Source organism: Struthio camelus, chromosome 38, assembly GCF_040807025.1.
Source record: "Struthio camelus isolate bStrCam1 chromosome 38, bStrCam1.hap1, whole genome shotgun sequence".
Lineage (NCBI taxonomy): Eukaryota > Metazoa > Chordata > Aves > Struthioniformes > Struthionidae > Struthio > Struthio camelus.
Genome location: NC_090979.1, coordinates 753,329 through 765,517, shown reverse-complemented (window position 1 = coordinate 765,517; position 12,189 = coordinate 753,329). Strand labels below are relative to the sequence as shown.

The 12,189-nt window shown below is 68.0% G+C and overlaps 1 protein-coding gene across 1 annotated transcript in view; it reads right to left on the bottom strand.

The window, feature by feature from the left end:
• The window catches only part of RBM10 (RNA binding motif protein 10), a 41,463-nt gene that overhangs the window by 14,315 nt on the left and 14,959 nt on the right, over positions 1-12,189 (bottom strand). Inside the window, exons 10-18 of the mRNA XM_068924200.1 lie at positions 10,424-10,584; positions 8,984-9,081; positions 8,763-8,865; positions 7,517-7,727; positions 6,275-6,432; positions 5,063-5,174; positions 2,869-2,960; positions 1,527-1,700; positions 254-403 (exon numbers count right to left, since the gene is read on the bottom strand). Coding sequence (XP_068780301.1) covers positions 254-403; positions 1,527-1,700; positions 2,869-2,960; positions 5,063-5,174; positions 6,275-6,432; positions 7,517-7,727; positions 8,763-8,865; positions 8,984-9,081; positions 10,424-10,584 — 1,259 coding nt within the window. The remainder of the gene's footprint in view (positions 1-253; positions 404-1,526; positions 1,701-2,868; positions 2,961-5,062; positions 5,175-6,274; positions 6,433-7,516; positions 7,728-8,762; positions 8,866-8,983; positions 9,082-10,423; positions 10,585-12,189) is intronic.

Here is a 12,189-nt window from a genome sequence, read left to right as displayed (position 1 = left end):
TAGGTGCTCATGGGGGTCTTTGGGTGCCCACGGGGGTCTCTAAGCCCCCACGGGTGCCCTTGGACGCTCATGAGCTTCCCCATGGAGGCCTACAGGTGCTCATAGGCACCTAGAGGAACCAACGGGGGCCTTTGGGTGCTCGTGGGGGTCCCGGGGCGCCCGCGGGGGCCTCCCCACGCACCCACCTCCCCTTCCCTCCCGGGTTGCCCCGTCCGCCCGCCCCGCCCGGCGTCGGGGCACCCATGGGTGCTACCTTCTTCTCCAAGATGGCGTAGCCGGCGTCGGCGGTGGCCGACTCGCGGCGCTCGTCCTCCCGCAGGGCGGCCGCCGGGGCGAAGCTGCTCCGGAAGCTCTCGCGTTGCTTGTTGAGGCTGCGCGCCCAGCGCTCCATGTCCTTGGCGATCTGCCGGGCACCCGCGGGTGCTGTCAGCCTTCGGGGGCGCCGGCGGGGGGATGCCGGGGCGCCCGGGGGTGCCGCTCGCTTGGACGGGCGGCCGCAGGGGATGGGAGGCACCAGGTGGGGTGGGGGCTCACGGGTGGTGTTGGGTTGGGTGAGTGCCCGTGGGTGCTACCCCGTTGGGCAGCGATCCACGGCTGCTATTGGGACCCGTGGGTGCTACCACGTTGGCTGGGGGTCCATAGGTGCTTTTGAGTGGGATGGGGACGCATGGGTGCTACCACGTTGGGTTGAGGTCCGTGGGTGCTATTGGGACCCGTGGGTGCTACCACGTTGGCTGGGAGGGTCCATGGGTGCTTTTGGGTCGGATGGGGACCCATGGGTGCTACCAGATCAGACAACAATTCATGGGTGCTTTTGGGACCCATGTATGCTACCAGGTCAGACAACAGTCTATGGATGCTATGGGGTTGGATGGAGACCTCTGGGTGCTACCAGGTTGGGTGGGGGTCCACGGGTGGTACTGGGTCAGATGGCTGTCCATGGGTGGTATTGGGTTGGATGGGGACCCATGGGTGCCACCAGCTTTGGTGGGGGTCCATGGCTGCTACTGCCACCCATGGGTGCTACCACGTTGGCTGGGGGTCCATGGGTGCTATTGGGTTTGATGTGGAGCCATGGGTGCCACCAGGTTTGGTGGGTGTCCATGGATGCTATTGGGACCCATGGGTGCTACCACGTTGGCTGGGGGTCCATGGGTGGTATTGGGTTCGATGTGGAGCCATGGGTGCCACCAGGTTTGTTGGGTGTCCGTGGATGCTATTGGGACTCATGGGTGCTACCAAGTTCGGTGGGGATCCATGGGTGCTATTGAGCTATAGCTGCACCCATGGCTTCTGCTGAGGTGCAAGACCACCCATGGGTCCTACCAAAGCATTTGACCACCCACAGGTGCTCCCAGCGTCGGTGGACACCCACGGGTGCTGCTGAGACACAAGACCACCTATGGGTCCTACCAAGTCCTACGAGCACCCATGGGTGCTACCGAGGTCCATCACCCCCCCGCAAGCGTTTTGGGGGTGCAGGAGCACCCGGGGGACCCTACCGCCCGCCGCGGGCGCCCCCTCACCTGCTGGGCCGTCTTGGTCTTGTGCTTCTCCTTCTTGTCCTTGGGCTCCTTGGGGGGCCCCGGGGGGCCGGGGGCGTCGCGGGGCGGCTCGGCCGCCTGTTCGGGGGCCGCCACGTAGGTGCGCCTGTCCCCGTCCCAGTACAGGTACTGCTGGGCCCCCGCGTCGTAGTAGTACTGCAAGAGGGGGTGGGGACGCGGGTGACGGGGCGCCCCGGGGTGCCGCCCGTCACCCGCTTCGTCCCCGGACCGGGTGACGCTTGTCACCCGCTTCGTCCCCAAGACAAGCGGCATCGGTCGCCCGCTCGGCCCTGGAGCGGGTGCCGTTTGTCACCCGCTCGGCCCCGGGACGGGGGTTGTCACCCGTTCGCCCCTGGAGCAGGTGCTGTTTGTCACCCGCTCCTCCCCCCCCGAACAGGCGGCGTTTGTCACCCATTCGCCTCTGCAACGAGTGACTTTTGTCACCTGCTTGTCCCCAGAAGAGACTGTATTTGTCACCCGTTCGTCCCCAGGACACGTGGCCCTTGTCACCTGCTCGTCCCCAGGGCGGGTGTTGTTTGTCACCTGTTTGCCCTTGCAGCAAATGAGCTTTGTCACCCGCTCATCCCCCGAACAAGCAGCGTTTGTCACCCGTTTGCCCCTACGAGTGTCTTTTGTCACCTGCTTCTCCCTCAAACAGACTGTATTTGTCACCCGCTTAACCCCAAGACAACTGGCGCTTGTCACCCGCTCATTCCTGGAGCAGGTGCTGTTTGTCACCCATTTGTCTCCAAAACAGGTGGCATTTGTCACCCGCTTGCCCCAGGAGCAGCTGCCATTTGTCACCCGCTCGCCCCCAGGGTGGCTGTTGTGTGTCACCCGTTCATCCCTGCAGCGAGTGACTTCCGTCACCTGCTCGTCCCTAGAACAGACTGTACTTGTCACCTGTTCACCCCCAGTACAGGCAGCATTTGTCACCCGCTTGTCCCAGCACAGCTGCCATTTGTCACCTGTCCAGTCCCGGGCGGGTGTTGTCTGTCAACCACTCACGCCCGGAGCAGCTGCCGTTTGTCACCCGCTCGCCCCTGGGGCGGGTGTTGTCTGTCACTCGCTCGCCCCCAGCGCACGGCCCACCCGCCGCCCAGCTCGCGCCCCGCCACCGGCGGCGCTTGTCAACCCGCTCGTGCCCGGCGCGCCGCCTGTCGCCCGTCACCCGCTCGCCACCGGGGGCGACTGTCGCCCGTCACTCGCTCGCCGCCTGGAGCGAGCGCTACGAGCCGCCACCGGCCGCTCCCCGGAGCCGGACGGGGGTACCGGGGGGGGGGTCCGGAGCGGGTGACGCTTGTCACCCGGCGGCGTCACCCACCTGCGAGGTGGGGTCGTAGTAGAGCCCCGTCAGCGGGTCGTAGTAGTAGCCCGAGCTCTCGTCGTACTGGTACGTGGACACGTCCGGCACCGCTGGGGGGGGGACGGGGTCACGGGGACCCCCGAAATCACCCGCCCCCAACACCGCGACCTCCCCCTCCCCAAATTCGCCCCGTTTGCCACTTCCCCCCCCCGACTCATCCCCGGGTCCCCGAATATCCTTGGTACCCCCCAATCCCCCCCCCAGGACCCCCGAAACCCCCCCCACGACCCCCCCAAAACCCTCGCAAGCCCCCTCAAACCCTCCTAGGACCCCTCAAAAGCCCCCCGAGACCCCCCAAATCCCCCCCAAACCTCCCTAAGACCCCCCCAAAACCCTCTCAAGCCCCCCCGGACCTCCCCAAATCCCCCCGCATTCCCCAAAGATGCCCCCCAAACCCCCCCCAAATCCCCCTGAGCCCCCCCAAAAGTCCAAGATCCCCCTCATAACCCCCCCAAGCCCCCCAGGACCAAATCCCCCCCCAAAGCCTCCCAAGACCCCCCCAAAATGCCTCCGGACCCCCAAGACCCCACTGAACCCCCCCAGGACTCCCAAATTCTCCCTGAAGACCCCCCAAAAGCCCCCCAAGATCCTTCTCCCAAAGCTCCCTAGCCCCCCAGGACCCCCAAATCCCCCTCAAAGCCCCCTCCAGCCCCCCAGGACCCCCAAAATCCCCCAAACCTCCCCAAATCCCAAGCCCCCCAAAATCCACCCCAAACTCCCCTTAATCCCCCCTAAAAGCCCCCCAAGATCCCCTCAAAGCCTCCTAAGACCCCTGGGACCCCCAAGATCCCCCCCCAAATCCCCCCAAAAGCCCTTCACGATCCCCCTCAATCCCCCCAAGACTTCTGTGACCCCCAAAATCCCCCTGAGCCCCCCCAAAACCCCCCCAGACCCCCCAAAATCTCCCCTAATCCTCCCTGCATCCTCAAGACCCCCCTGAACCCCCTCAAAAGGCTCCCAAGACCCCCAAGATCCCCCCTATAACCCCCTAAGTCCCCCCAGGAACCCCAAAATCCTCCCCCAACTCCCCCCAAAACCCCCCAAAAGCCCCCCAGACCCCCAAAATCTCCCCAAACCCCCCCAAAAGCCCTCCAAGATCCCTCCCAAACCCCCCAAAGCCCCCCAGGACCCCCCTGAACACCCCTTAGGATCCCCCAAACTCCCCCCAACCCCCCCAGACCCCCAAAATCTCCCCCAAACCCCCCCAAAAGCCCTCCAAGATCCCTCCCAAACCCCCCAAAGCCCCCCAGGACCCCCCTGAACACCCCTTAGGACCCCCCAAACTCCCCCCAAGACCCCCCAGGACCCCCAAAATCTCCCCCAAACCCCCCCAAAAGCCCTCCAAGATCCCTCCCAAACCCCCCAAAGCCCCCCAGGACCCCCCTGAACACCCCCTAGGACCCCCCAAACTCCCCCCAAGCCCCCCCAGACCCCCAAAATCTCCCCCAAACCCCCCCAAAAGCCCTCCAAGATCCCTCCCAAACCCCCCAAAGCCCCCCAGGACCCCCCTGAACACCCCTTAGGACCCCCCAAACTCCCCCCAAGACCCCCCAGGACCCCCAAAATCTCCCCCAAACCCCCCCAAAAGCCCTCCAAGATCCCTCCCAACCCCCCCAAAGCCCCCCAGGACCCCCCTGAACACCCCCTAGGACCCCCCAAACTCCCCCCAAGCCCCCCCAGACCCCCAAAATCTCCCCCAAACCCCCCCAAAAGCCCTCCAAGATCCCTCCCAAACCCCCCAAAGCCCCCCAGGACCCCCTGAACACCCCTTAGGACCCCCCAAACTCCCCCCAAGACCCCCCAGGACCCCCAAAATCTCCCCCAAACCCCCCCAAAAGCCCTCCAAGATCCCTCCCAAACCCCCCAAAGCCCCCCAGGACCCCCCTGAACACCCCCTAGGACCCCCCAAACTCCCCCCAAGACCCCCCAGACCCCCAAAATCTCCCCCAACCCCCCAAAAGCCCTCCAAGATCCCTCCCAAACCCCCCAAAGCCCCCCAGGACCCCCCTGAACACCCCCTAGGACCCCCCAAACTCCCCCCAAGACCCCCCAGACCCGCAAAATCTCCCCCAACCCCCCCAAAAGCCCTCCAAGATCCCTCCCAAACCCCCCAAAGCCCCCCAGGACCCCCCCCGAATCCTCCCAAACTCACGGTACTGGCCGTAGGGCTCAGGGCCGGGGGCGGCAGCGGGGGGGGGCCCGGGGGGGGCCGGCGCGGGGGGCGAGTCGCCCTTGGGTGCCGCCGGGGGGGCCGGGCCGTAGGACTGTGTTGGGGGAGGAGGCGGTGTCACCCCCCCCCCCAAAATCCTGCCCCGAAATCCCCGGAATCGGCCCCAAAACCCCCCTCCCCCAGTCCCAGGACCCCCCAAATGCCCCATTTTGGGGGGGGTTCCCCCATTTTGGGGCTCCTCCTATTCCAGTTTCCCCTAAACTCCCCAATTTTGGGGTTTTCCCCCCATTCTTGGGCTCCTCCCATTTCAGAGCCCCCCCCCAAACTCCCCATTTTTGGGGTTTCCCCCCATTTTGGGGCTGCCCCCCTATTCCAAGGGCCCCCAAATGCCCCATTTTGGGGGGGTCTCCCCCCGTTTTGGGGCTCTCTCTACTGCACTTTCCCCTAAACTCCCCAATTTTGGGGTTTTCCTCCCATTTTTGGGGTTCCCCATTTTAGAACCCCCCCAAAATACCCATTTTGGAGGTTTCCCCCCCGTTTTGGGTGGCACCTATTCCAGCACCCCCCAAACACCCCAATTTGAGGTTTTTTCCCTCGTTTTGGGTTTTCTCATTTCAGACCCCCCCCAAACTGCCCATTTTTAGGGTTTCCCCCCGATTTTCAGGCTGTGCCTATTCCAGCACCCCCTAAACGCCCCAATTTGGGGCTTTTTCTCCCCGTTTTTGGTTTCCTGCATTTCAGCTCCCCCAAACTGCCCATTTTTGGGGTTTCTCCCTCGTTTTTAGACTGTGCCTATTCCAGCACCCCCCAAATGCCCCAATTTGGGTTTTTTCCCCCCATTTTGGGCTTCTGCCATTTCAGACTTCCTCCAAACTGCCCATTTTTAGGGTTTCCTCCCCATTTTTGAACTGCACCTTTTCTAGCACCCCCCAAATGCCCCAATTTGGGGTTTTCCCCCCCATTTTCGGTTTCTGCCATTCCAGCACCCCCCAAACTGCCCATTTTTGGGGTTTCCCCCCATTTTCAAGCTGCGCCTATTCCAGCACCCCCCAAATGCCCCAATTTGGGGTTTTCCCCCCCCATTTTGGGTTTCCGCCATTTCAGCCCCCGCCAAACCACCAATTTTTGGTGTCCCCCTCCCCGCCCCCCCCCCGTCGCCGCCCTTTCGGGGCGTTTCGCGGGGGTTCGGCGTACCTGGCCGGCGGCGCCCGGGGGGGTCCCGGCGGGGGGGTCGGTGCCGGGCGGCGGGTAGGGGGGGCCGCCGGGGGGGCCCCGAGCGAAGGCGCCGCCGCCCCCCCCCGCCGCGCCGGCCTCCAGCCCCGGCACCGCCGGCTCCAGCGTCGTCTCGGCGCCTGCGGGGGGGTGGGGGTGGGGGGCTCGGACGCCTGGGTCCCTTGTTGGGGGGCACCCGGATGCCTGGGCCCCTTGTTGGGGGTCACCCAGATGCCTGGGCCCCTTGTTGGGGGGCACCCGGACGCCTGGGTCCCTTCTTGGGGGGCACCCGGACGCCTGGGCCCCTTGTTGGGGGGGGCAGATACTTAGGGTCGTTTGGGGGGGGGGGGTTTGGGGACACCTGGGTGCCTGGGGAGGGGGGTGCCCGGACGCCTGGGCCCCTTCTTGGGGGAGGGGGTTCCCGGACGCCTGGGCCCCTTCTTGGGGGAGGGGGTTCCCGGACGCCTGGGCCCCTTGTGGGGGGGGTCACCCGGACACCTGGGCCCTTAACGGGGGGCACCCGGACACCTGGGCCCCTTGTGGGGGGGGGGGTCACCCGGACGCCTGGGCCCTTAACGCGGGTCACCCGGACGCCTGGGCCCCTTGTGGGGGGGGGGGGGTCACCCGGACGCCTGGGCCCTTAACGGGGGTTACCCGGACACCTGGGCCCTTAACAGGGGGCACCCGGACGCCTGGGGCCCTTGTTGGGGGGGGTCACCCGGACGCCTGGGCCCCTTGTGGGGGGGGGGTCACCCGGACGCCTGGGCCCTTAACGGGGGTCACCCGGACGCCTGGGCCCCTTGTGGGGGGGGGGTCACCCGGACGCCTGGGCCCTTAACAGGGGGCACCCGGACGCCTGGGCCCCTTGTGGGGGGGGGGTCACCCGGACGCCTGGGCCTTTAACAGGGGTCACCCGGACGCCTGGGCCCCTTGTGGGGGGGGGGTCACCCGGACACCTGGGCCCTTAACAGGGGGCACCCGGACGCCTGGGCCCCTTGTGGGGGGGGTCACCCGGACGCCTGGGCCCCTTGTGGGGGGGGGGTCACCCGGACGCCTGGGCCCTTAACGGGGGTCACCCGGATGCCTGGGCCCCTTGTGGGGGGGGGGTCACCCGGACGCCTGGGCCCTTACTGGGGGCACCCGGACGCCTGGGCCCCTTGTGGGGGGGGGGGTCACCCGGACGCCTGGGCCCCGCGGGGGCGGGGGAGGGGAGGAGTCACTCACCGGGGGCGGGGGGCTCGGCCTTGGCGGGGGCGGGGCCGGACAGGGCGGGGCCGGGGGGCGGGGCTGCCGCCCCCGCCCCCTTGAGGTAGGCGTGGCCGTAGAGGGCGGGGTCGGGGGCCCCGTAGCTCTCCTCCGATTGGTAGAAGCCGTAGTCGCCGGCGGGCTCCTCCCCCGGCCCCGCCCACGCCGCCTCCCCCCCTCCTTGGGCCGCCTGCAGCCGGGGGGCGGGGCCAGGTCAGGCCCCGCCCCCAACAAAACCCCACCCCCCAGAAGTCCCGCCCCTCACTAGCCCCCAAGCCCCGCCCCCCTGGTCCCACCCCTTCCTCAAGCCCCACCCCTTCCCTTCACTCACCTCCGGCCCCGCCTCCTACCACAAGCCCCGCCCCTGCCTGGAAACCCCGCCCCCAAGCCCCTCCCAGCCCTCCCCAAGCTCCTCCCCCCAGGGAAACCCCCTGCCCCGCCCCTTCCCTTAGGCCACACCCACCCAGCCCCACCCCATCTCAAGCCCCACCCCCAAGCCCCTCCCACACTCAACCCCCCAGGCCACACCTTCCCCAGGCCCCGCCCCCTGCCCTGAAGCCCCTCCCCTTCCCTCAGGCCACACCCCTCCCGCCCCACCCCCAGCCCCTCCCAGGCTCCATATAGCCCCTCCCACCCCCTAGGCCACACCCCCGCAGAAGCCACACCCTATTAAGCCCCACCCCTTTCCCCCTCTAGGCCACACCCCATCTCAGACTCCGCCTCCAATCCCCCACCTCCCTCGGGGCACCCCCCAAGGCCCGCCCCCTCTCCTAAGCCCCACCCCCTCCCCTGAGCCCCGCCCACCTGTCCCCAAGCCCCGCCCCCTCTCCCAGTTCTCCCCTCCTCCAAGCCCCTCCCCTCCCCCAAGCCCCTCCCCTCCCCCCAAGCACCTCCTCCTCTCACAAGCCCCTCCCCCAGCCCCACCCACCTGTCCCCAAGCCCCGCCCCCTCTCCCAGCCCCTCCCCTCCTCCAAGCCCCTCCCCTCCTCCAAGCCCCACCCGTCCCCCAAGCCCCGCCCCCTCCCCCTAAGCACCTCCTCCTCTCACAAGCCCCTCCCCCAGCCCCACCCCCCTCCCCAGCCCCACCCACCTGTCCCCAAGCCCCGCCCCCTCTCCCAAAGCCCCTCCCCCTCCCTAAGCCCCACCCCCTCTCCCCAGCCCCTCCCCAAGCCCCGCCCCCCCTAAGCCCCTCCCCCAAGCCCCGCCCCCCGCAAGCCCCGCCCACCTGCGACAGGGCCCACTGGGCGGCGGCGATGGCGGTGGAGGCCACGGAGGCGGCGCTGGCCCGGGCTCCCTCGGCGGCGGCGGCGGTGGCGGCGGCCATGTCCCTGCGAGGCGGAGAAGCCGGGGGGGCGTGGCTTAGCCCGGAGGGGGGCGTGGCTTGGCCCGGAGGGGGCGTGGCTTGGCCCGAGGGGGCGTGGCTTGGCCCGAGGGGGCGTGGCTCACCGCTTGGAGCCCTTGGCGAACTCCACGTTGATGCTCTTGCCGTCGATGTGCAGCGGCGGCTGCAGCGCCTGCAGCATCTGCAGCAGCTGCGCCGCCTCCTGCGGGGGGGGGGGAGGAAGGGGCCCAGGCGTCCGGGCTTGAGCACCGCCGGGGGGGGGGGGGGGGGACGCACCGTGGGTAGGGGCGCAGCGGGCTGCGGAGGGGCCCAGGCGTCCGGGAAGGGGGGGGCCCAGGCGTCCGGGAGAGGGGCCCAGGCGTCCGGGAAGAGGGTCTAAGTGCTCAGGAAAAGGGCCCAGGCATCCGGGAAAGGGGCCCAGGCGTCCGGGAAGGGGGGGGCCCAGGCGTCCGGGAGAGGGGCCCAGGCATCCGGGAAGAGGGTCTAAGTGCTCAGGAAAAGGGCCCAGGCGTCCAGGGAAGGGGCCCTGGTGTCCGGGACAGGACCCAGGTATCCGGGGAAGGGGCCCAGGCGTCCGGGAGAGGGGCCCAGGCGTCCGGGAGAGGGGTCAGGTGCTCAGGGAGAAGGGGCCAGCTGCCCAGGGAAGGGGCCCAGGTGTCCGGGAAGGGGCCCAGGCGTCCAGGAGTGGGGCCCAGGCATCCGGGGAAGGGGCCTACGCGCTCAGGGAAAGGACCCAGGTGCCCAGGGAAGGGACCCAGGTGTCCGGGGAAGGGGCCCAGGCATCCGGGAGAGGGGCCCAAGTGTGTGGGGAAGGGCCCAGGTGTCCGGGAGAGGGGCCCAGGCATCTGGGAGAGGAGCACAGGCATCCGAGAAGGGGCCCAGGCGTCCGGGAAGAGGGTCTAAGTGCTCAGGAAAAGGGCCCAGGCATCCGGGAAAGGGGCCCAGGCGTCCGGGACAGGACCCAGGTGTCCAGGAGAGGGGCCCAGGCGTCCGGGAAGAGGGTCTAAGCGCTTAGGAAAGGGGCCCAGGCGTCCAGAGAGGAACCCAGGTGTCCGGGGCAAGGGCCCAGGTGTCCGGGGAAGGGCCCAGGCGCTCAGGGAAAGGACCCAGGTGCCCAGGAGAGGGGCCCAGGCGTCCGGGAGGAGAGCCCAGGTGCCCAGGAGAGGGACCCAGGCGTCCGGGAGGAGAGCCCAGGTGCCCGGGGAAGGGGCCCAGGCGTCCGGGAGGAGAGCCCAGGCGCCCAGGAGAGGGGCCCAGGCGTCCGGGAGGAGAGCCCGGGCGCCCAGGAGAGGGGCCCAGGCGTCCGGGAGGAGAGCCCGGGAGCCCGGGGAAGGGGCCCAGGCGTCCGGGAGGAGAGCCCAGGCGCCCAGGGAAGGGGCCCAGGCGTCCGGGAGGAGAGCCCAGGCGCCCGGGGAAGGGGCCCAGGCGTCCGGGAGGAGAGCCCGGGCGCCCGGGGAAGGGGCCCAGGCGTCCGGGAGGAGAGCCCAGGCGCCCGGGGAAGGGGCCCAGGCGTCCGGCAGCGGCGGGGGGGGGGGGGGCCGCACCACGATGGTGGCCAGCTGCACGAAGGCGAAGCCGCGGTTGAGCTGCGTCTGCTTGTCCTTGATGACGCGCACGTTGGAGGCCGAGAGGGCGGCGAAGGGCGCCAGCGCCGCCAGGATCGACTCCAGGCTGCTGTGCGGGTGCAGGTTGCGCAGGATGATGGCTGCCGGGCCGGGCAACACGCCAGGAACACGCCAGGAACACGCCAGGAACACGCCACCGACGTGCCGGGAACACGCCGAGAACGTGGCAAGAACATGGCAAGAACGTGTCGAGAACGTGGCACGAACGTGGCAGGAACACGCCAACGACACGCCAGGAACGTGCCAGGGACACGCCAGGAACACGTGAAGAACACGCCAGGAACATGTCAAGAACATGCCACGAGCATGCCGAGAACATGCCAAAAACATGGCAGGAACATGACAAAAACATGGCATGAACGTGGCAGCAACGTGCCATGAACACGGCAGGAACATGTCGGGAACATACCAGGAACGTGGTGGGAACACGCCAACGACATGCCGGGAACATGCCAGCGACACGCCACAAACATGCCAGCAACGTGTCGGGAACAGGGCAGGAACATGCCGGGAGCACACCGGAAACGTGTCAAGGACATGCCAGGAACACGCCAGGAACACGCCAGGAACACATCGAGAACACGCCACGAACACGCCAGGAAGGTGTCGAGAACACGCCACGAACACGCCAGGAACACGCCAGGAACACATCGAGAACACGCCACGAACACGCCAGGAAGGTGTCGGGAACACGCCAGGAACACGCCAACGACACGCCAAGCACACGGGAAACACAGCCGTTAGGACACGCACAAACAGCCCCCGTTTGGGGGCTCCCCGCGTCGCCCCTCCCCCCGAATCCCCCCCTTCAGCCCCCCCCAAACCCCTCACAAGTCCCCTAAATCACCCGTATTTACCCCAAAGCCCCCCCCCGGGTGCTGTAGCCCCCCCCCACCCCCAACAGCCCCCCCCGACCCCCATAAAAAACCCAAATCTCCCATATTTACCCCAAATAGTTCATCTCCCCCCCCGACCACCATAAATCCCCCCAGACCCCCCCAGGACCCCCAAAATCCCCCTCAGCAGGCCCAGAACCCCCCCCAGAGCCCCCAAACCCCCCTCAGGACCCCCAAACCCCCATAACCCCCCCCAGGACCCCCAAATCCCCCCCAGGACCCCCAACCCCCCCCATAACCCCCATAACGCCAATAACCCCCCAGGACCCCCAATATCTTCCCATGATCCCCAATATTCCCCCCCAGGACCCCCGTAACCTCCCCTTTGCCCCCCCCAGGACCCCCAAGACCCCCAATCCCCCCCCCAGAGCCCCCAAATCCCCCCCAGGACCCCAATAACCCCCCCAAATCCCCTCTTCAGACCCCCATAACCCCCCAAAAACCCTAATAACTCCCCCATAACTCTCTTCATGACCCTAATAACCCCCCCAGGACCCCCCAGGACCCCCAAATCCCCCCTTTGGACCCCCATAACCCCCTATAACCCCCCAGGACCCCAATAACCCCCCCAGGATCCCCTAGAACCCCCAATTCCCCCCCTCAGGACCCCCAATTTCCCCCCATAATCCCCCATAACCCCCCAGGGCCCCCAATATCCCCCCAGGACCCCCTAGAACTCCCAGGACCCCCCCAGGACCCCCATAACCCCCCAGGACCCCCCCCAGGACCCCCCCAGGACCCCAGGACTCTCTAGGACCCCCAAATCCCCCCTTCGGACCCCCATAACCC